This window comes from Phoxinus phoxinus, assembly GCF_949152265.1.
Source record: "Phoxinus phoxinus genome assembly, chromosome: 10".
Classification (NCBI taxonomy): domain Eukaryota; kingdom Metazoa; phylum Chordata; class Actinopteri; order Cypriniformes; family Leuciscidae; genus Phoxinus; species Phoxinus phoxinus.
The window spans coordinates 5,905,837-5,928,660 of NC_136885.1; the positions used below are offsets into that span (position 1 = coordinate 5,905,837).

Sequence of the window (22,824 nt, forward strand, 5' to 3'; positions counted from 1 at the left end):
ACAGTTCCCCGTTTGGAGTTAACTGCTGCTGTGCTTGCTGTTCGTGTTGACCTGATGTTAAAGAAAGAGCTGAGGCTCCAGTTGCAAGAATCTGTCTTTTGGACAGACAGCACATCTGTGCTCAAGTACATCATGAATGAGGACAAGCGTTTTCATACTTTTGTGGCAAACAGAGTCTCTATTATCAGAGAAGGCACAAAGACATCACAGTGGCGATATGTTGGCTCAAAGGAGAATCCAGCTGATGATGCATCCAGAGGAAGGAGCGCTGGAGATTTTATTAAGAAAAACCGATGGATAGAAGGTCCCAAGTTTCTTTACAAATCAGAAGAGGATTGGCCCAAAAATCTTGTGCACACTGCAGTAGGGGTTGACGACCTTGAGGTCAAGAAAGAAGTTGTTGTAAATGTGGTAAATACTCAAGGTTCACTGAAGGGTACAGATTGGCTGATGGCCTACTTTTCAGATTGGAGGAAACTTCGAGTAGCAGTTGCCTGGTTGCTTAGGTTGAAGAGGATATTATTGTTGAGAAGAACTCGCAAGAGGATGGAGTTGAATATTGCTGATGCTAACAAGCAGAGTGCCTTGGTGCAAGAGAGTCGGGTAGTTAAAGGTGCAACAGAAGGACAAACCTTGTCAGCAGAAGATCTTATGGAAGCTGAGCTGGCCATAATCTGCTACTGCCAACAGCAAAGATTCCCTGAGGAGATCGCTGCTTTGTCTTCTGGAAAGGATATAGTAAGCAAACGGAGTACCATCTATAAGCTGGACCCATGGTTGGATGATGGGCTTTTGCGGGTCGGAGGGCGGCTGACACAGGGCTCCTTGCCAGAAGAGACAAAATATCCACTACTCCTCACTAAAGATCAGCATGTGGCTGCCCTCATACTGAAGGATTTACATCAACAGCTTGGCCATAGTGGGCGTAACCACATGTTGTCTACATTAAGAAGGAGGTATTGGATCACAGGTGCCACCTCAGCTGTGAGAAAGATCATAGCAGAATGTTGTTTCTGTAAAAGATATAATGGCCGGATGATGGGGCAGAAGATGGCTGACCTACCCAAGGAGAGGATTCTGCCAGACCATCCACCATTTACCAACACGGGTGTTGACTATTTTGGACCAATAGTGGTGAAGAAGGGAAGAGGCACAGCTAAGCGTTATGGTGTCATCTTCACCTGCATGGCCAGCAGAGCAGTTCACCTTGAATTGGCCACTTCTCTTGACACGGATGCCTGTATTAATGCTCTGCGCCGATTTATCAGTAGAAGAGGGCAAGTGGAGCATCTTCTATCAGATAATGGTACAAATTTCATCGGGGCAAAGAGAGAACTTAGGGAGGCACTTTCATCATTGAATCAGGCTAACATTCAAGGAGTTTTATGCCAGAAGGGTATAAAGTGGAGTTTCAATCCTCCTGCTGGGTCGCATTATGGTGGGGTTTGGGAGCGGGTCATCCGCATGTTGAGGAAAATCCTCACTGCAGTTCTCCAACAGCAGATGCTCGATGACGATGGTTTCCATACAGTCTTGTGTGAAGTTGAGGCCATCTTGAATGATCGACCAATCACCAAATTGTCTGATGATCCAATGGATCTTGAAGCTCTGACCCCTAATCATATCCTGTTGCTGAAAGGAAAACCGACAGTATCTCCTGGATTGTTTGATGCACATGATTTGTACATAAAAAGAAGGTGGAGACAGGTCCAGTACATTTCAGATCTCTTTTGGAAGAGATGGGTGAGAGAATACTTACCTTTGCTTCAGGAAAGACAGAAATGGAATAGAACTAAGAATAGCCTCAAGCCTGGGGACATTGTGACCATCATGGATCCAACGGCGCCTCGAGGCTCCTGGCCACTCGGAAGAGTCTTGGAAACATTTCCTGACAAAAAGGGGCTGGTTCGCTCTGTCCGTTTACAAACTAAGACCAGTGTTATAGACAGGCCTGTAGCAAAGCTTTGTTTTTTACACGAGTCTATGGGCTAAGGTGTTTTGTTATAAGCATCATGTGTGTTTATTGTTCTCACTATTTGTATTTATGTGTGGCTCTTTGTTTATGTGTTGGGAATTGGTATGTTTGATTCATCCCAATTAGGGGCCGGTATGTAAGAGCCATTTTGTCTTTATTTAAATAATATGTAAGTGTGTGTCCAGTAGGGGTCTCTCTTTGGGTAATTGGTTGCTGAATATAGGTAGGAACCTTCCTTCAGGTGACATGTGTTGCTGGAGGGAAGGTGCACACAGTTTTTTGACCGCTAAGCTATGCTATGCTACACTGAGGTATTCTAGGCCATGCTGCGCAGTAGGAAATCTGTATTGGTGAAAGACTTGGAACTGTGGATTTATTGACTGTCTGTTGGACTCTTGCTTACTGGAAATGAGGACCATTCACGGTAAAATAAATCTACAATGAAACCAGAGAACTTGGTGTGGACATTGCAGTGAATAACAACCCGAGCGAGCGCGTCCATTAACAAGCACCGTCCAGCAACCATCAGCTGCTTAAAGTAGTAGACTTGGCTGCTTACAATAGACATCATTCTTATGAAAATACAGCTCGAGATGGCTTGAAGAACAAAGATAAATCGATATATCATCGCAATCGTGTGTTTATTGTCTTCATGTTTCATCAGTCAAAACGTCTCTATCTGCATGTTATTCATGGTATAAAGCCATATCTGATTTCCATCTAAGGGATTTCCTGGAATGTCATAAGTTAAAGCAACACTAAGGAAGATTTTTTTACTTTAAAATAATGTTTCCAAAATCGTATCAGTGGTTCAAGTCGTAACAGGGAGAAAGGCACTTCTGCCTCCGCTTTGCAGCCCTATATCTGCTATAACCACACTATGTAAGATTGCCGGATCGGGTCGGTTTTCTGTAGTTCTAATGAGACATAAGAAAACTACAAATTTGACTTGCTTTACGTCAAGCGTTACAATAGTCATTATTTAGTTTTTCTTCGTTTCTGATGTCGCAATACATCATACTTTCATGAAATCATGGATCGTACTCTAACTTGTCTGTGGACATCGTTCATTCCAAAGCTGGTGCTGGATAAACAGCGAGTGTGTGTGCGACAGTAGTGGCGGGAGGCTAAATTATTTACGACAGCGGTAATGGACAATTCCGCTTCCAACCTGTAGGGCGACCGCAGAGAAAAAGTTCCTTGGTGTTGCGTTAAATACTTCTATGAATCTAACTTGTGGATTTTCTGCACGAGTGCGCCCTCCGGCTTCCAGTATGAATTAAACCGAAATTGCATCAGAGTGTTTAGCGCTCCATACTGTCTGCTAACATTACCTCATTTTGTATAAAAAATAGAAAAATAATACTAAAGAACTTAGTAACTTGAGTAGTTTTTCGTCAAACTACTTATTTACTCTTACTTGAGTCATTGCAAAGATGAGTTGCTTGTAAAGTGGTGCAGTAAACTGTACAAAAAAAAACTTTTTTATATGTCTACACCAGTGTAAGAATGCAAACTCAAGAACCATTAATGGAACCAAATTTTATGAAAATCATTCAGTCCCTGTATTTTGTTCTGAATCTTAATAATGTCTCGTTATACATTTCACCTAGTGCTGCACGAATAGGGTGAATAAATGTAATTACGATTAAAAAAAAATTTTTTTTAATTGCAATTTTAAAAATGCGATTGAATAATAATTATTAAATATAAAAATTACTAAATAAAAACAAAATAAGAAAGATTACTAATGTGATTTCACTGTGAAATAAAGAAAAATAACATAATCATTTATTTTACAATACAAATTCAAATTTGCAATACTAATATTTATCTTAATTTTCAAACATTAAACCATCATTTTGATGGAAAACCGCAGGGAGTCCTGCAGATGTAGATGACGGCGGATCTACTCGCGTGTAAATGAACACAGTGCCGCACTTCACTCTTAAACACACAACGCTTATATTTATTTAATTAAATCACACCCTTTGTGATTTAATAACTGCACTAAGCCATATTGCGATATTGCTTTTATTTAGTTTAATCATGCAGCCCTACATTCACTTTTCTTCTCCCTTCTTCAGCTTGTATGAAGTTCCCACCACTTCTGGGTCCACATTCTCCCAGCACTTCCAGCGCCTCCTGTCCGAGGCCGATGAGACCGACAGCATCCATGACGTGACCCTGCAGGCTGGCGATCGCACCTTTGCAGCGCACAAATACATTCTGTCCATGCGCTCGGACTTCTTCCGGAAACTTCTCCTCCCCGAGGGCTGCAAAGAGGGAGATGGAGAGGTGAAGAAAGGGGAAGATGCAGTGGGCTGTGATCTGCTGGTTCTGGAGAAGGTTCCTCCTGAGATGCTGGAGCACGCGCTGCACTTCATCTACACAGACTCCTGTGAGATGCTGGTGCATGGGACCCGGCCCATCATGCCCCGCTCCAGCCCGAGCTCCGATCCCGAACCGCAGCAGCAGCTCATCCACAGTCTCCAGGCTTTGGGTCTGGAGAACCGTTCTGCTCTGGAGGTGTACCGCTCTCTGCCTGCGCAGACTTGTGAGGAAGCAGACAAGCCCAAGGGTAAAAGCACTAAGTCTGGGAAAAAAGCCAAGAACGGAAATATTGGTCCACCTGGACAAAACCCTGTGAAGATGCTGCAGGGAGTCGCCAAAAAACTGGGCTTGGGGAGTCTCTCCGCACGGTGAGACACTTTTTGTAGTGTATTTTTAGCGTAAAGGTCACCTACAATGTCAATCAAGGTGTCTTGCTCCAAAAATAGTCATAATTTGCTTTAACAAGGCAGATAGTCAGCCTATATGCAAACTATATGAAGGATTGGTGCAATGCTGCCTTATAAATTGTTCAAAACAAGGTATCTTAAGTGGAAGCATGTTTAAGTTGTATATCACTGCTGCATATACATTTACAGTATATACTGTATGTATATATATATATATTAGGACTAAAATTATTAATGCATTTAAAATAATTTGATGCAAAAACATTACTGAAACATGCGAAATTGCTATTGCTGTAATCAATAACTGTATTTTATGTTTGACTAGGCTTGACGGAGTGAAGTTTGAAAATGGGAAGATCAGTGTGGCGCAGAAGAAGACGGGTAACAAGCTACGACTCAGCCAGAAAAAATGGTGTGTGTTGTTCCTTTGAGAAACATCAGTCGATGTCATACACTCTCTGGTTGGCTGTGAATACAGATCTTCTCATTATGTGTCCTCAGCTTGTGTTTCTGTGATGTCACACTGCGCTCTGAAGATGGGAAAGAGTTTCCCTGTCACAAATGCGTGTTGTGCGCTCGGCTGGGTGAGACCAAATGTTTTATTTCACACTTGTGTCCACTGCCGTAGACTTTATTCAAAACTGATTCAGATGCCATATTAAATCTGACTCAAATGAAAATGAAGCTGTGAGTGTTGGAAGGTGAAGAAGTCTCTGACATTACGTGCATGATTACTAACCGTTTAGCTGATTAGCATTGAAAATGTGTCTTTAAATCATTTTTTATCATTGGACAGGAAAATCATAAACTTAGCTAAATATGTCTGACCTACACTGCCTCATTTAAATTTTTGTCAAATAAATACACTACCGTTTAAAAGCTTGGAAATTAATACTTCATTTATAACATAATGTTGCAAAATAATTATATTTCAAATAGTCATTGCTATTCATCAAAGAATCTTGAAAAAAAAATCACGGTTTCCACAAAAATATGAAGCAGCACAACTGTTTTCTACATTGATAATAATAATCAGAAAAGTTTCTTGAGCTGCAAATTAGCATATTAGAATAATATCTGAAGGCTCATATGACACTGATGCTTAGTAATGATGACAGGAATAACTTATATTTGACAATATTCACACAGAAAACTTTACAATTTTACTTTATTATTTATTAAGTAAATGCAGCCTTGGTGAGCAGAAGAGACTTCTTTAAAAAATATGTATATTTTTAAACTTACCAATCCCACACTTTTGAATGGTAGTGCATATCTGTGTACTCTTGACTAAACTCAAGTGACATTTATATATGATTTCTGGCGTTTCACATTAAAATTCTGTCATCATTAACATGGTTTTAATGACTCTTGTGGAAGCAAAGAGATTTAAGCTGATAGTTAAACTGATAGTGGAGAGGAACTGGAACAGTTGAGCTCTAAAAATGACTAGCAAACAGAAAACTTCCTCGTTACTCGTTTATTTTTTTGGTGGAATTTAAGTTACTTGCTGAAGATCCTTAATTTTATGGTTGAAAATCCACATTCGTGTTCATTCAGCAGCTTAGACATTATTATTTAAGTTTATACATGTTTGAAACAACATGAACATAACTAAATGCTTTATTTCCAGGTGAACTATTCCTGTCCTGTGGTTATCATATTTTAATATAGATGCACTATTTAATTTTCAGAGTACTTCAACAGTATGTTGGGCAGCCCCTGGATAGAGGTACGATTGAACAACATGAAGCATCTTTAGTCTCTCTGGACTGGACATTATTATAATGTAATCTCTTCTGCCCTCTTCAGGCCACCAGCTGCACTGCGCTCGAAATGCCCACCACCTCTGATGTCCTGCAGGTCATTCTGGAGTACATCTACACAGACGAGTCTCCCACCGTCAGAGGTTTCAGCCCAGACGTTGTGCTTTGCTGTCATATATCCTGCTGTGTCTTCCTCTCCCCTGTGTAATCCGCATCTCGTCTCTCTGTGCATCTCAGAGTCTGTGAACGTGGAGTTCGTGTGTAACGTGCTTGTGGTGGCTGATCAGCTGTTGATCACTCGGCTGAAGGAGATCTGCGAGGTCGCCATCACTGAGAACTGTAAGTCTCTCTTTCAGTGTTGGGGAAAGTTGTTCATCTTCAGATGTTTTGTTGTAAATCTAAAAGTAATGCATTACTGTTGTAGCCAGGGTCCGAAATTAACTTTTTGGCTCACCTGCCACGGGGACTGGTAGATGAAAAAATCTACCAGCCAAGCATATTTTTTACCGGCCAAAATAATAAACAGCCTTTTTGTGTCACATATACATTAATTTCAGTAGGCCTACATTTAATTGAGATAATAAGGTATTATGTTGAATACAAACATAAAAAATTGTCCAGAGCAAAATTTGAAATGTAGGCTATAATAATAATTAAAAAAAATATATATTTTACACACACACACACACACTCTCTCAATCGCTCTCGCTCTCTCTCTCTCTCTCTCTCTCTCTCTCTCTCTCTCTCTCGTTTTTATGTTGAAAGGAATGGCTACTGTCCATTTGCACACACATTTCTGTCATTTTCTATCTGAAGCTATTGCTGCAACATTGAAAACTCCGGTCTCTTGTGTTTAGCGCGAAAGCTCACGTGATTGCCGCCGGACAGTCGTGCCGTGTAGTACCAGCTGCTTTGACGCGATTATCAGTTTAACTGACTCGTAACGTGTGCAATATCTCACGACCTCCCGAGTGTCCGAACATTTTATTTTATTATTTACTCGCTAAACGGAAAATCTACCAGCATTTTTGGCGCTTGGCTGGTGTTAATTTCGGATGCTGAAGACAGCGCTTAGCTGTCTCCACTGAGAGAGAGAGAGAGAGAGAGAGAGAGAGAGAGAGAGAGAGAGAGAGAGAGAGAGAGAGAGAGAGAGAGAGAGAGAGAGAGAGAGAGAGCGCGCGCGCGCGCGACCGGGGCTCGCTCTCTCTCTCTGCTCGTTCTTCAGTTAAACATGCGCCCTGTCACACGCGCAGCAGTTCGTCTACATTCGGCTACTACCGATCAGATAAGACTATGGCGGGACAAACATTTTATTAAAAAATGTTTATTACATTACTATTTTGGTATGAATATTCACCCGCCAGTGTGGCGGATAGCCTTTTGAGATTTACTCGCCAAATGGAAAATCTACCCGCATTTGGCGCTTGGCGGGTGTTAATTTCGGACCCTGGTTGTAGCCATTTAAGTACATTTATTTGGTTTCATATTTTCGTTACATTTTTATGATATTATTTGTTTTGTTTTAATTTAATCTATTTATTAAAATGGGATGCGTCATAAAGGGCGTGGAAATGGATTGAATTCAATATGTCTGGAGAGATATGGAGTGGGTCGGAGACGATTTTTAACCATTTCATAAGTTTGTTTGAAGTTTTTTATAATTTGTACCTTAATTTCAATCTATGTTTTTTAATCAATTATCTGGATTTGAATAAATAAGAAGAAAACAAACAACGCTTGGTGGAATGAAGTGCGTAGCAAAACACAAGCCCACTATCATACTTTTCAAGTTACTTGAAGAAATTAATCAGATAATGAGATTATTAGTATGAGATTGGGCTTGTGTTATGTAAATAAAAAGTTCCATGACTAAAATACAATACCGTAGATGGAGAGAAAACATAGTTCTGGGAAAGTTTAGAGATGAAGCAATAGCTTCCAAGAACGACTGCCCCTTTCATTTTGAATAGCATGGAAATGAACTATAACTATTAAGCTTTTATCTTTCAATTGACTTGATTTTTGTTATTATTAAATCGTATATAACATACTATACTATACATGCAAAATTGACACCGAAATGAGATGTTTTCGTCCGGTAATCTTCTTGATTGCTGGACTCGTCCTGTAAATATCTGGTGTAATCTGAGTGTTGTATTGTGTGCAGTGACGCTGAAGAACGCAGCAGAGTTGCTGGAGTTCGCCACCGTGTTCAACGCTGATCAGCTCAAGCTCTCCTGTCTGCAGTTCATCGTCCTCAACATGGCGGCGATGCTGGAGTCCAAGTAAGATGGAGAATCTTAAACCCCCAGAGATGCTTTACTACGGTGACCGGCAGGGTTTAGATTTATCGGGGTCATGACATAACTTGTGGGAGTGTGAGAATATTTTTCGTGGCCACAAGATAATTTTGTCGAGGTAATGACATCCTTATCGTAAGTGAACTGAACATGTCCACTCCTGGTCACCGTACTTTACAGCTTACAGTCAAACTATCTTAAACTAATTTCCTCAAACATGATAGCTTGCAAGTATGTCCTTAGTTCACTCTTAAATTAATTTAAATTATATTTAAGCAATAAGGTACAAGAGGTCAAAATATAATATCGTCATGTCGCCCAGCACTACAATTATTCGTTTTGGGTCAGTACATTTTTTTTTTTTCATGTTTTTGAAGAAGTCTCTCATTCTCACCAGGCTGCATTTATTTGATCAAATATTGTGAAATATTATAACAACTTAAAATAATAATTTTCTGTTTGAATATATTTTAAAATGTAATTTATTTCTGTAATGCAAAGCTGAATTTTCAGCATCATTACTCCAGTCTTCAGTGTCACATGATCCTTCAGAAATCATCCTAATATGATGATTTGCTGCTCGAGTAATATTTCTCGAGTAACTATTATCAATGTTGAAAACAGCTGTGCTGCTTCATATTTTTGTGAAAACCATGATGCATTTTAATTTTCATGATTCTTTGGTAAATAGAAAGTAAAAAAAAAAAAAAGCATTTATTTGAAATATACGGTAAATCTTTTACAAGTGAAACTCGAAAAATTTGAATATCGTGAAGAAGTTCATTTATTTCAGTAATTCAACTTTAAAAGGTGAAACTATTATATAGACTCATTACATGGAAAGTGAGATATTTCAAGCCTTTATTTGTTATAATTTTGATGATTATGGCTTACAGCTTATGCAAACCCCAAATTCAAAATTCAAATATTGTGAAAAGGTTTTCATAATCTGTAAGCCATAACCATCAAAATTATAACAAATAAAGGCTTGTAATATCTCACTTTGCATGTAATGAGTCTATATAATATATTAGTTTCGCCTTTTAAGTTGAATTACTGAAATAAATTAACTTCTTCACAATATTAAATTTTTTCGAGCTTCACCAGTATAACATTATAAATGTCTTTATCTTGCTGAATGACAGAATTAATTTATTTAACAAAAAAATCATACTGACCCCAAACTTTTGAACAGTAGTGAATGAACAGATGTTCATGTGTCTGTCTCTCAGATCGCTGGATATCCTGAGCGATGACGTCCTCCGGGATCTAACATCTGCGTACAGGAGGATGGTAAGTTTTTAAATCATCGTTCTTATCGTGTTCATTAAAGCTTTGCTCAGAGATCCTGACCGCGAACTCCTTCATCAGATCCCAGCCATGCAGAGACGCCTCATTACACCGTACGCCGACGCTCCTGATCTCAGCGCCTATGAGGACGGAGACTGGGACTCTGCTGTGGACTGTAAGAGCGACTCTGAAGCCGATCACTCCAGGTGTGAAATCTGCCCTGCTCAAACTCTGTAACCTGGATATGAAGGACTGTGCATCTGTAAGACTTCTCCCTGTGTTTAACTTAGTGATATCCTGCTGAAGAAGGCCAAAATGAGGGCTAAGAGGAAACCTCGGCGCCGCTCTGACAGCTTTGGCGGATACAATCTGTCTGATGTCATTCAGAGCTCTCCTACTGACGTCACCCACAGCCCTCACACTACAGGTCAACTTGCTCACTCATAAAAGACTAATTAGTCAAGTCAGCTTCATTTACCATATTTTCCGGATCTTTTTTATAAGTCGCTCCGGAATAGAAGTTGCATCAGTCAAAAAATGTGTCATGAAGAGGAAAAAAACATATATAAATCGCACTGGACTATAAGTCGCATTTATTTAGAAATTTATTTCACAAAATCCAAGACCAAGAACAGACATTTAATCTGGAAAGGCAAGTTATTCAGATACACAACAGCACACATAACAACAGGCTGAAGGTGTCCGGTGTGTTAGCGTAACACATTAACAGTTATTCAGCGACACAATAGCATAAAGAACATATACCTGGGAGGCTGAATAGGCTAAATAACATAAGCCAGCGAGTCCTACAAGTTACCGGTAAGCAAGTTCACCAAGCTCCCGCGATCTCATTCCTCAACACTGAATCCATTGAGTTTTTGCTCGGTTTCTGAAGAACTCCGCTAACTAGAGCGCCCTCTCACGGCTGTAGACGGTAATGTTTTCTCTTGGTTCATCTCAGTCAGTATGAATTCATTTTGATATATGTCGCACCTGACTATAAGTCGCAGGACCAGTCAAACAATGAAAAAAAAGTTTGACTTATAGACCTTATGCGCCAGAGAAACGAGGGCGCAGCCATCTTTAGAATATTGTCTTTGAACTTCCGTTTTGCGGTCGCTCTGTATATTTCAATGGGATCGCTGTCCAGGAGTAACTGTAAAGTTAACGAAAGTTATCATGAGGATTGTAATGTTTGAAGCAGATGTCTTAACAAATGTCAGTAGACCGGGAAGATTTTAAAACAAGACATTCATTCATAAATACGCAAGATCTCTGTGAAAATACAGACCGGAAGTCAAGACAACGAGCGCAGCGCTGAAAAGGGGCGGGGCTACACCAAACAGTTGATGGACCCATTGACTTCCATCATAGGAAATAAACTGTTTGTTGATTCTTCAAAATATCATCTTTTGTGTTCAGCAGAAGAAAGAAATTCATACAGAAGAATATTCAGTTGTTGAATTGTTTTGAATCACAAAAATAATTGTCAATTTAGTATTTTGACTCGTTTATGGTGATAAAAATGTTTGAAAACAAGCAGCTTTATCATAATTACAGAGGAAATGTTATATAGTTTACATCAGGGGCCTCTGAATATAGTGTTGAAAAATCGAGGCCTTTAAGACAAAAAGGTTGAGAACCACTGATCTAAATGGCACTCTACATGCTGAAGATCATGTGACCACAAAGCAAATGTCAATTATTCAGTCATTTCTATCATTTCAATAGTTTTCCTGAATACAGACGCTCTTAGTTTGGACTGGATCTGGCTGACTGTTGTGTTTCCCCAGGTCTGAGCCGTTCGGTGAAGGCCAGTTCAGTGGAGTCTCTGCAGGAGCTCATCACGTCTGACTCGGAGGGCAGTTATATGGAGGTGGGCAGCCCTCGAGACCTGCCGTCCCCTGTCTTCCAGGACAGGCCTGATACACAGGTAATGGCATAACACTTTAACTTTAACACTTTAACAAATCAACTCACAATACACTATAGTATTGACACATTTCATACTTTAATATATAAAAAAAAAAAAAAATTGTTTTCAGTTACACTTGTGACGGAAAGCAATAATATTATTTATTGGGTAATATTTAACCCAAAATGATTTCCAAAAATGATAATTATTTTTGGTGTAATATATACTGTACTCTATACACTTATATACAGTTTAACAATTCCATTAGCTACATTTAAAGATATACAGTACTACTACATTCTGATAATTATGTCCGCTACATCCTTTTTAAAGCTTTTTTTGTTTTGTTATTTATATTTACTATAGTTCAACATTTTGGGGTTGGAAGTCTTTTATGCTCACTTATTTGGCTGCATTTATTTGATCAAAATACAGTACAATTGTGAGTAATATTGTGAAATATTATTACAATTTAAAATAACTGTTTTCTATGTGAATATATTGTAAAATTTACTTTATTCCTGTGAACCAAAATGTAAGTCATTTTTCTCTGAACATTTTCCTTCCCACGAGAGCTCTCATATATCATTAGGCTGAGTAAATGATGCCAGAACTTTCATCGTTGCGTGAACTCTCCATTTAAGAAAAATTGTTTTTTTTAGGAGGAGAGACGTGGACCAGTGGGACTAAAGACACCTCCTGGCCCCATTCCCACTCAATCTTCCACCCCTGAACCCATCCCGACTGTCAAAGCAAGGTGATTTAAATCTCTGGCTCCGCAAGCAGTTGATCTTCTTCATTGGTGTCGCTGTAATTCTGAATGTATGTTCAGTCTCTCCAGACCAGCTCCTGTCCTGGACCTAAGGGCCATCATGGAGATGGAGGCCAACTCACTGAACCTGGGTGCCACAGCCAAAGGTCCCAGCTCGTAAGTCATGGTAGTTCACAAAGCACACTTAAAATAATAATTCTGTCATCATTTACTCACACTTAAGTTGTTTCAAACCTGTTTGAATTTCTTTCTTCTGCTGAACCCAAAAGAAGACAGTTGATGATCCTATTGACTTCCATAGTAGGAAAAAAAATACCATGGAAGTCAATGGGGTCCATCAACTGTTTAGTTACCGACATTCTTCAAAATATATTCTTTTGTGTTCGGCAAAAGAAAGAAATTAATAAATGTTTGGAACAACTTGAAGCTGAGTAAATGATGACAGAATTTTCATTTGTAAGTCAACTAAAAAACTTTTTTTTACTCCATTCTCTACTTAATTCATTATTTTAAATACCAGATCGAGCAGTAAAGCCGTGGTCACTCCCAGTAAGATGTCTCAGAAGCAGAGGAAGATGATGGCTCTGGCCTCCAGAGAGGGAAGCATGGAGAGCATGTCTGTGAAATCACCACCAACTGTCACTCCAGTGAAACCTGTGAAGACCTGGTGAGAGCCTGAGAGAAAGCGCTCAGGAAAACTTTCTGCTCTCCATTATGTCTGAGAAATGGGTATACGGTCGGGTGACTGTGCGGCCTCTTTGGGATTTCTAAATTTGGCTTGGCTTTCCTATTGACATGCTTTCTACAGTCCTCATACATAAAATGCCAAGTGAAGTCACCTTTATTTATACAGCACTTTATACAATACAGATTGTTTCTTAGCAGCCTCACAATAATAAACAGGAGAATAACAGATTTAGTGATGCAAACTTCATCAAATATGAGACAAATTCAAATTATGCTGTAAAGTTAATGTTGCAAAATTCATCAATAATGACACTAATTTGACTCGGCTATAAGCAGCTCTTCAGAAGGCAATAGTGTCATTATTCAGTCAATGGGCTTTATGCACAGCTGCATTACTTCCTGAACTTTAGTCAGCTCCTTTGTTTCCTGTCTGCCATTATTGGCCAACCTGACCAACAACAATAATCAGACATACCTGGATTAATCAGTTTGTCCAATAATGGCAGACAGGAAACAAAGGAGCTGACTAAAGTTCAGGAAGTAATGCAGCTGTGCATAAAGCCCATTGACTGAATAATGACACTATTGCCTTCTGAAGAGCTGCTTATAGCCGAGTCAAATTAGTGTCATTATTGATGAATTTTGCAACATTAACTTTATAGCATAATTTGAATTCGTCTCATATTTGATGAAGTTTGCATCACTAAATCTGTTATTCTCCTGTTTATTATTGTCCATTCAAGTATTGATAGTATTGGTGCAGTTGAATGAATAATATTATTGAATAATTAAGTGTCTTCTAAACGCTGTACACGTGTTTGCGTTGCTTTGATCATTTTCTGACCCCATGATCTCTCGCACACTACAGTTGGTTTAATATGTACAATGCCTGCACACTATTGGTCAAATCGCTTGTCAATCATTTCCCCCTGCAAGTGTAACTGGTGTCAGTAGCAAATGAAGATGCAAACCATTTATAAAGACGCATTATAGTTCAGCAAAACATCCCTGTGACCCTGTAGAGGATAATAGCAGAAAGAATGGATGGAAATATTTTATTAAATTAAATAAAATAAATGTTAGCTAAAAGAAAGTGAGAAAGTGTGACGTAGTTATCTGGTTAATGTCATCTGGTTAATGTCTTCTTCCTTTTTTGGCTAGTAGAAGTTCTGAATGGCTGGTAACTTACAAATTTAGTAGCCAAATTGGCCGGTGGGGGAAAACAATTTCAAACCCTGCAAGTAACCATGTTTTTTTGATGGGTTTGAGTTTTAGGGTGTGTTCGAGTTTTAGGGTGTGTTCACACTTGGCATGTTTGGTTTGATTAAAACGAACTCTGGTGCGATTGCTCTGTTAGTGCAGTTCATGTGAATAAGTGTGAACGCTGCCATTTACTGCCAATGTGAACGCTAAGCGGACCAGGACTAAATGTTTTTTTTTGGTCTGGACCAAGCAAACTGAACTACAAGTGTGTTAACATCCTTAGTAAACTAATATGATACTAATCCATTTTAACATTTAACATTTTGTATAAATAGCATATTTATACCTAGATCAGTGATGCCTAATGCATTATATAGTGCCTAAACTATTGCTAACAATTTTATCTCAGTTTTTATCATTAAAAAGAACAAGACCATCAATTTTTAAAATAAAAGGTACATAAATTGACAATGTGTCACCCTGTATAAGGGGAATTAGGCAAAAGGCCCTATCCTAAGCCCCTATCCTAAGCCCAAGGATGATTTTGGCAGAGCCATTAACTTTGTCATTTGGAAACCGTGATTGTCTAATGATGTTTGTCATTGTTTTCAGTTCCTCACTCACCTTGCATCGTTGTGTTGTCAGGTCGACAGCAGTTCAGTCCCCGCCCTCTTCCTGTTCCTTCCGGGATCTTCTAGTGGAGGAGGAACAGCGTGGAAAACCCTCTCCAGTTTCCCCAGTGAAGGCCAGCAGTCCAGTGGCCACTGCAGCACCGCAGATGTGTGCCAAACGAGTGACCTTTAAATGTGCCGAGAGCAGCGACCCGGATAAACCCGCGAGGTGAGGAACATCTCATTCAGTGCACAATATACATTCTCTAAATGCTGGATGCATATGGCACGCTAAACTGGAAACAGGTTCGCTAAGTCAGAAGTCCAATGATGCTATCACACTGGTGGTTTGGCACGTTTCGCATGAAAAAGTGTGAAAAAGTGAAAGTTGAGTTCAGATGTACTGGAACTGTGGCGTGACTCTGGTGCACTCTTGTTTAGGAAGTAAAGACACCTGTGCATGCTTTTTAGCTGATGACATCATCATTAGTTCAACAAAACGCATGTAAGGTATGACAGCAGCAGAAAGACACAAACAGCAGACGCAAGTGTCGTTTCACTCAGCTGGGTATAAAAGTATGAAAATAATAAATAAACACAATAGAGATGCACAATTAATTGTTAAAAAAATTGTCTTCTCATTCCTAAATGACAACGATTCGCCTGTGTCTATTAAACCTTAGATCTGAATGTTTCGCTGTGATTTTGTCAGTGTTGGCGCTGCCGCTGACCCAGAGAGAGCAGTTGTAGGTATTAAACCGCTTCACAAACAGTCTTTTCAACCACACAGTATCGTTATCTCTGTGTTACAAATATTGGTCCCACTTTATATTAAGTGGCTTTAAGTACTATGTATTTACATTGAAATTAACAATTTAATACAATGGACTTATTGTGTACATACATGTTTTTACATTGTACTTATATTTTAAAAATACCAGCATGTAATTAAAGCGGTAATTAATTGATGTGATTACATTTGTAATTACACTGTTGACCCTACTCTTACACCTTAACCCACCCTTAAACCGACCCATACCACCACACCTGTCCCTAACCTTACCCGTATCACACCGCAATAGCAGAAAAAGTGTTTTACAATACAACCTGAATACAATAAGTACATTGTACTTATTTTTCTATGTAAGTACATAGTACTTAAAGCTTAATATAAAGTGGGACCCAAATGTTCATATCATCACAGAACAACTGTGATAAAACATTGTTTTATAGTTTGAGAAATAAACACAGATTTCTACGGTAGAGATTAACATTCGGAGAAGTTAACTGACATCAACAAATACATCAACTAATTTCTCATGTGCTTTGATGAAGAGTGTTGCGATCTTGAATGAATGATGTATGGTTGCACATGGTGTTATTGAAGGGTCATTTACCCACCCCTAAACGTGACCGTAAACAAAATAATCTGTTATTGATCGCGTTACATGCTTTACCTTCTGGCTAGGTACGCAAGATTAGTCCACACCAGACTCCTCAAACCATGTCTTAATGGCCATTCGATTTTTAGCACAAGGATATTGATCATCTGGAATAGAAACGCCACTCTTCTCAAAGAGTGTGTTCTGGGATTGCTTTCTCTGTGAAGCACACATGCAGTGCTTCCTTACAAAATGGCCAAAATAATATGTCCTTTGCTGCCTCCCTTTGAAACGGGCTTGTGGTGCACCGATGATAACTTCAATTTCAGCTTTTCTAGACACTCACCAGTTTGTGGACCAGACCTTGTGTGTGAGATTAGGTGTTATTCTGGTTCTTGTTCCATTAGATGGCGCTGTAATGCTTCTTTATAACGAGGCCTGTGAGTGATCGGTCATGTGACTGAGATGCTGGGGACTGAAGCCACATGTTACACTGCATCTATTGACATTTACGGGTGTGTTCTGTAGGTGTGACTCTAGGCTGATATTTCATTTTCTTTGTGCTGTTTTCTCGAAGTAATGGGATGTTCTTTTTCTTAGTATGATTCCCCCCCCCACGATTTCAACCGATGGAGAATGTGTTCAAATATTCATCTGGAAATTATTGAAATGGAAACCAGAGTGACTGTGTCTTGGCACTAGTTGCTTTGTCGCGATGGCATCTGGTTAGTACACTGTGTTTATTAAGCAAACCCAGTGTCGTCTGAAGTTCAGATGATTCGGACTGTAATTTAACCCTCCTTATGCATAAGAAAAATGGTACTTTTGCATTCCTGGGTCAGCTTGGACCCGGTGGACCGAAAGCTTATAAAAGTCACAACTTAATGTTTTCAAAACCATATTTGATCTGTGCATTCACTCATTAATGATAAGTTACTGATTAAAGGTTTGCATGTTACCATGTTTTTTCCATGCTATTACTCAATTTACCCCCTTTTATTAATAAAAGAAATGTAAAAAATACTTTTAATTTCTTATTTTTCAAGAATTACAGCAAAAAGTTATCAATAAAATTAAAATTATCAATATTTATATGAAATTGTTTTTGAATATATCGTTAATGACATTTTATAAGAGCATGTGATATTATAATTTCCAGTATGAGTTCCATTGACTTCAATACATTTTATTAAATTCATATGAAACTTATAACTCATGACTGCTAAAAACAGTCTAAATTTATGAAAGCTACATATTCTTCTTCTAACAAAACAACACCAATATTACTCTGAAAATGTACTCTCAAACTAAATATATTCTTTTTACTTTGATAAACTTTTATTATTTTAACATTAAGACATTATTTGAGTCATTTATTTTTCAGTATGATGTGCGTGTCAGTGTAGGAAAAAAGCTAAATGTATTACAGAAGTAATTTGAGACCGATCTACTGTTAAAAATTTCATGTGTAAAGCCACAGTGTCGAGTCAAAACGGACTTGAAAGCGAAAGGTGTAACAATTTAGTTTAAATGGTTACATCTTACTTTTTTTTTTTTTTTTTTTGTGGAGAAAAAAAAAAAGAAAAGAAAAAAGTGTATTTTGACGGTCTTCACACACTTAAAAAAAAATCTTTGTACTAAAAACTATAGCTTTTTAAAAACATTTGATGTACCTCTTCCGGGTCAAAAAGGATCTCTGGTGTTTTCTGGGATGCTCTGCTCTCCAGGACGTCCTTCATCATGTGTCAGCACTGATCTGACCTGAGCCTGCAGATGTGTGACTGAGGCCCGGCGTCTCCCGCTGGGCCCAGCGCTCCAGCAGAGGTCTGAATATTTATCAGCAGCCCGTCTGTGATTGTAATCTATATTGATAAGGGCAAACTTTGTCACAAACACACTCATCCCTGGGGCTCGACGTCACCTGTGTTTACGAGCGCGAGGAGAAGGCAGAAGCCGGTTGGACAGGCTGAAATCAGTGTGTCGCTGCTCTCAGGTGGAAATGCGTTGTTTTGCCTTTGTTGTTTTTGTGTTGTGTACAGTGTTGGGTGAGTTACAGAAGTCAATCATTACTAGCTACTAATTACATCTTAAACGGTGAAATTATTGTATTATTTACTCTCTCTAAAAAGGAATGCATTACTTCTTACTAGTGCTGTCCAATCAATGAATCACATTTAACATAAAAGTTGGTCAAATCAAACATTGTTCTGAAGACATCGTGGAAGAATGAAAATGAGCAAAAAATTTAAAAACAAGCATTAAATATTTTTAATGTTGTAGTCGAGCACATTTGTGAGTCAGCTCAAACTTTAGCATCCGTCTTTTCACATGCAATAGAAAGTCACTCTGTGTGCATCTCACAACAGTTCCTATACGAGCGATTTATAGATTACCATAGCCTGGGTTTCCCCATACTGCCTTTGCGCAGCGCGATTTTATTCACGCTGAAAGGCAGTCTGGATACCATGGACCAGATTTTCGCCTCATCTAGGGAACCAATCACAGAACGGGGAGGGAGCAGCAAGAAGATGACGACATCTATGCGACACAACTAAGCAGTTTGTTTATATCCATATATACCTTCGACCCTCATGTTTATCTTGCACAAACGGCAATAGTCGCTGAACGTCATTGTTTACACAAAAATATCTTACCCATCGTCTTCTTCCTTGTCTAATTTCTGTCGCTCTACATACGTCATCTGGTATAATGGAAACGTACAGCGTACAGGCGCTTTTGATAGACATTCTTAGCACCCAATAAACGGCGCCGGGCATTCGTAAACCACGCCTCAAATACGAGAAAATGCGCATGTGGTTCCCAGAACCAAGTCTCAACGAGAATTGGGTCTGGCGTTAGCCAGGCTAAGATTACCATGACAGAATATGCTAATTGAAGATAGTTAACTCCACATCAACAACATAAATTCATCAACTAACCATTCAGAGACTTCTACGTGTTGTCACTTCTTCTTGAGTCTCTCCATCTTTGTCTGACTCCGTTTTAATATTAAAGGCAGAACAGTTTCTGTCATTTTAGTGTGTGTATGCGTGAGGTAATCGCAGCTGCACACGCACACACGCACACGCACACACGCACACACGCACACACACACACACACACACACGAGCTCTTGAAACCCCACCCTCTGAAGCAGCTCCTTTGCATTTAAAGGGCCAGGCACAAAACGGTGTGTTTTTGCAAACCCTCAAAAAGTGACAACTTTAACATGCTTTATAAAATATCTGTGGGGTATTTTGTGCTAAAACTGCACACACACACTCTGGGGCATTTTACCACCCCTTTAATATTAATAACCAGTGTTGTGTGTGTAACTCATTACAAAGTTATTAATTACTTTCCCCTTGACAAAGGGATTACTCTTAATTTTTCTGTAATTTAATTACCGGTAGTTACTTTTGATGTAATTGCATTTAATACTGTATAGACTATAGAACAACTCTATATAAAACAGTAGTGGATTTAACATAAAAAATAATCTTATGTCAAAATGCAATATTCTTAATGTAACCATCTCCCTTTAAAAACTAGGGTCAGTTAAAATAATTTATGCAACTTTATTTATTTAAAAGAATTAAAAGTGCAGTTTGATGTCTATCCTTGTATTGTTCAACTGGTTGAGCTTGATATGGGATTTAGGAAGTAAATAGGGCTGTCAAGTCGATTAATTGCATGTATCATAATTTTTTTATATTATGTGTGTGTATTTTTATATTATGTGTATGTATACAGTGTGTGTGTGTGTGTGCATGCAATATAAGTGTCAGAGCCGTTGTTGTGACGATCCGTTTGTGCCTCAGCTTTTCCAAATACTGTTTGCTGAATCATTAAGAAACCGTGGAAACAGAAGCAGGTTAAATTTCAATTGAAGCATCCGAAGCAATTTTGTTTCGGAGGAAGTTACTCAGCATTGAACCTTGTTCTCTCTTGTGTTTTTCCCCCTTCCCATCAGCCCTTGGGTGCTGAGAGCAGTTGGAAGCCCTCCGTCCACTTCTACATTTGCCTCCATTGTGGAGGAGGAGAGAAAACAGGAGGCGGCGCTGATCCGCAGCCGCGAGAAGCCGCTAGCACTCATACAGGTCCTGAGATGTGCATGCGACTTACATACAGGAACTTTAACCTGGCAATAACATTAGTTAGTTCAGTCAAATGGTATAACTGCAAGAAAACAGCATGATATAAATAGTTCAAAAACCAAACATGTTCTACTTTTGAATGATAATGATTAAGATATGTACACTCATGTACTATAAAGGAAATATGTACGGTTTGCTTTACACACCACTTGATGTTGTATTTAAATCTCAACTTTGGATAAAATTGTTATATAATTGTAAAACTTTGAAAAAGACACTGTTGAGTGATCGTAAAGACTACATTGTTAGAAAAATATATCGATTTCAAATAAATGCTGTTCTTTTGAAGTTTCTAAAGAGTCCTGAGAAAAATGTATCTCGTTTTCTACATAAATATGAAGCAGCACAGCTGTTTTCAACATTGATGATAATAATATTAAATGTTTGTTGAGCATCAAATCATCATATTAAAATGATTCCTGAAGGTTCATGTGACACTGAAGACTGGAGTAATGATGCTGATAATTCAGCTTTGATCAGCTTCTAAGAACTTGGCAAATGAAATGTATATTACACTAGATTTTTATAAATATTTTTGTCATTGACCCTTCAATTCCGTTCTTCTCATTTTTACTGTAGATTGAAGAACGAGCTATTCAGGACCTGCTACTCTATTACAAAGCCGTTAATAACCCAGAGGAGCTGATATTGGTGGAAAGAGCACCACAAGGTCCAATCGCCACCCCCACCTGGAACAAGCGCTGATACTAACACACAGCGTTACCGTAACTCACATCACATCTCGCTTGAGTTTCAGGATGTGTTAAGCTGCATCCCAAGCCATGTTCTGTTTTCCAATGCACACTTGTTCTCTTAGACGGCTTGCTGCTTTCTTTCATTCATTCATTTAGCTGTTTTCTCTTAAGAAAAGACTGGATCGTGAAGTGTAATGTATTGTTCTCAGCTCCGAAGAGTCGCTGCATGTGCCAAAGGATGTTTGTCTCTTCTTTGTGTGTGTGTATGTGTGTGTGTGTGTGTGAGATATATATATATATATATATATATATATATATATATATATGGAGGCCAGGCACACACATAAAACTCATCCATTGTGACAAGATGAAGAAAATTTAATCAGCCGTGAAAAGCAATAAAGACTTTATTCGGCTGCTCACGAGCTCTGTTTGGAGCAGCTGGTTTAAAAGAAACGTGTGCACGACGAAAGGAGCTGAGATTTACAAATATTGCATTTTATATTTTGCTTTCTCGTGCAATCCACATTAATAACATTCTCATTTGGGGCTGGGTGTAATTATAGTTTATTATGTTTAAGTCATTATCCGAATATGATATATGATTGACACTATAGTTAAAAAAAAAACAGATTATTGTTCTTTCTTTGAATACCTCTTAGTCATTTTTGCTTAATGTTAAGAGAAGATATTTGCAGTGGCATGCAATAAAAAGGTGAATGTGAGCATCAGCGATTGTTGTTCTGTCTTCATGCGTGTCTAAAGGGATTGTTCACATGTTGAGGTCAGTGAAAGTCTCCAGATATCCACTGGTACTGTAAGTCAAACAGATTGTTACTGTACATATACGTATTACATACAATGTTACATATCCTTACAATTGTTACATATGAATCTAGGATTGGAGCTTAACATGAAAATATTCTCTGTCATTCTAGCATAACTTCTGAACTGTGGCTTGGTAAAGGCATATAATATTATTTAGTACCTTGTTTTGTTTTTTATGCACTGGTTCAGACAATCAAGTTCGCCAAACCCTTAACCTAAAAATGGCAATGAACAAATTTTGCCCTTGATTCATTGACTTCCTTTTCTTTTCTTTAGGGGTCCAAGATCCTGAACCCTATTGTATTTACTGTTTTGCCAATTATTATTTTTCTGCTCTAAAATTTCATATATCCAATATTGTTTATCCCTGTGACATTTTTTCCATTTTAAATTTTCTGAAAAACTTTCTAAATCTTCCTAGGCCATTGGTTCGATTTGCACCAAACTTGGCACGTATCATCCCAAATTCCTCAAGACAAAAAGTTACAAGAATTCTGATTCA

General features: G+C 38.6%; 1 protein-coding gene across 1 annotated transcript in view; it reads left to right on the plus strand.

Annotated features, from left to right (window-relative positions):
• Positions 1-21,843, plus strand: part of ibtk (inhibitor of Bruton agammaglobulinemia tyrosine kinase) — a 43,693-nt gene extending 21,850 nt beyond the window's left edge. The window contains exons 12-28 of the mRNA XM_079625058.1: positions 4,063-4,677; positions 5,042-5,128; positions 5,218-5,300; positions 6,411-6,448; positions 6,529-6,625; positions 6,720-6,821; positions 8,650-8,767; positions 10,015-10,075; positions 10,154-10,278; positions 10,363-10,499; positions 11,866-12,005; positions 12,650-12,744; positions 12,820-12,915; positions 13,280-13,426; positions 15,295-15,489; positions 20,616-20,742; positions 21,379-21,843. Coding sequence (XP_079481184.1) covers positions 4,063-4,677; positions 5,042-5,128; positions 5,218-5,300; positions 6,411-6,448; positions 6,529-6,625; positions 6,720-6,821; positions 8,650-8,767; positions 10,015-10,075; positions 10,154-10,278; positions 10,363-10,499; positions 11,866-12,005; positions 12,650-12,744; positions 12,820-12,915; positions 13,280-13,426; positions 15,295-15,489; positions 20,616-20,742; positions 21,379-21,504 — 2,389 coding nt within the window. The 3' untranslated portion in view covers positions 21,505-21,843. The remainder of the gene's footprint in view (positions 1-4,062; positions 4,678-5,041; positions 5,129-5,217; positions 5,301-6,410; positions 6,449-6,528; positions 6,626-6,719; positions 6,822-8,649; positions 8,768-10,014; positions 10,076-10,153; positions 10,279-10,362; positions 10,500-11,865; positions 12,006-12,649; positions 12,745-12,819; positions 12,916-13,279; positions 13,427-15,294; positions 15,490-20,615; positions 20,743-21,378) is intronic.
• Positions 21,844-22,824: the final 981 nt, after the last annotated feature.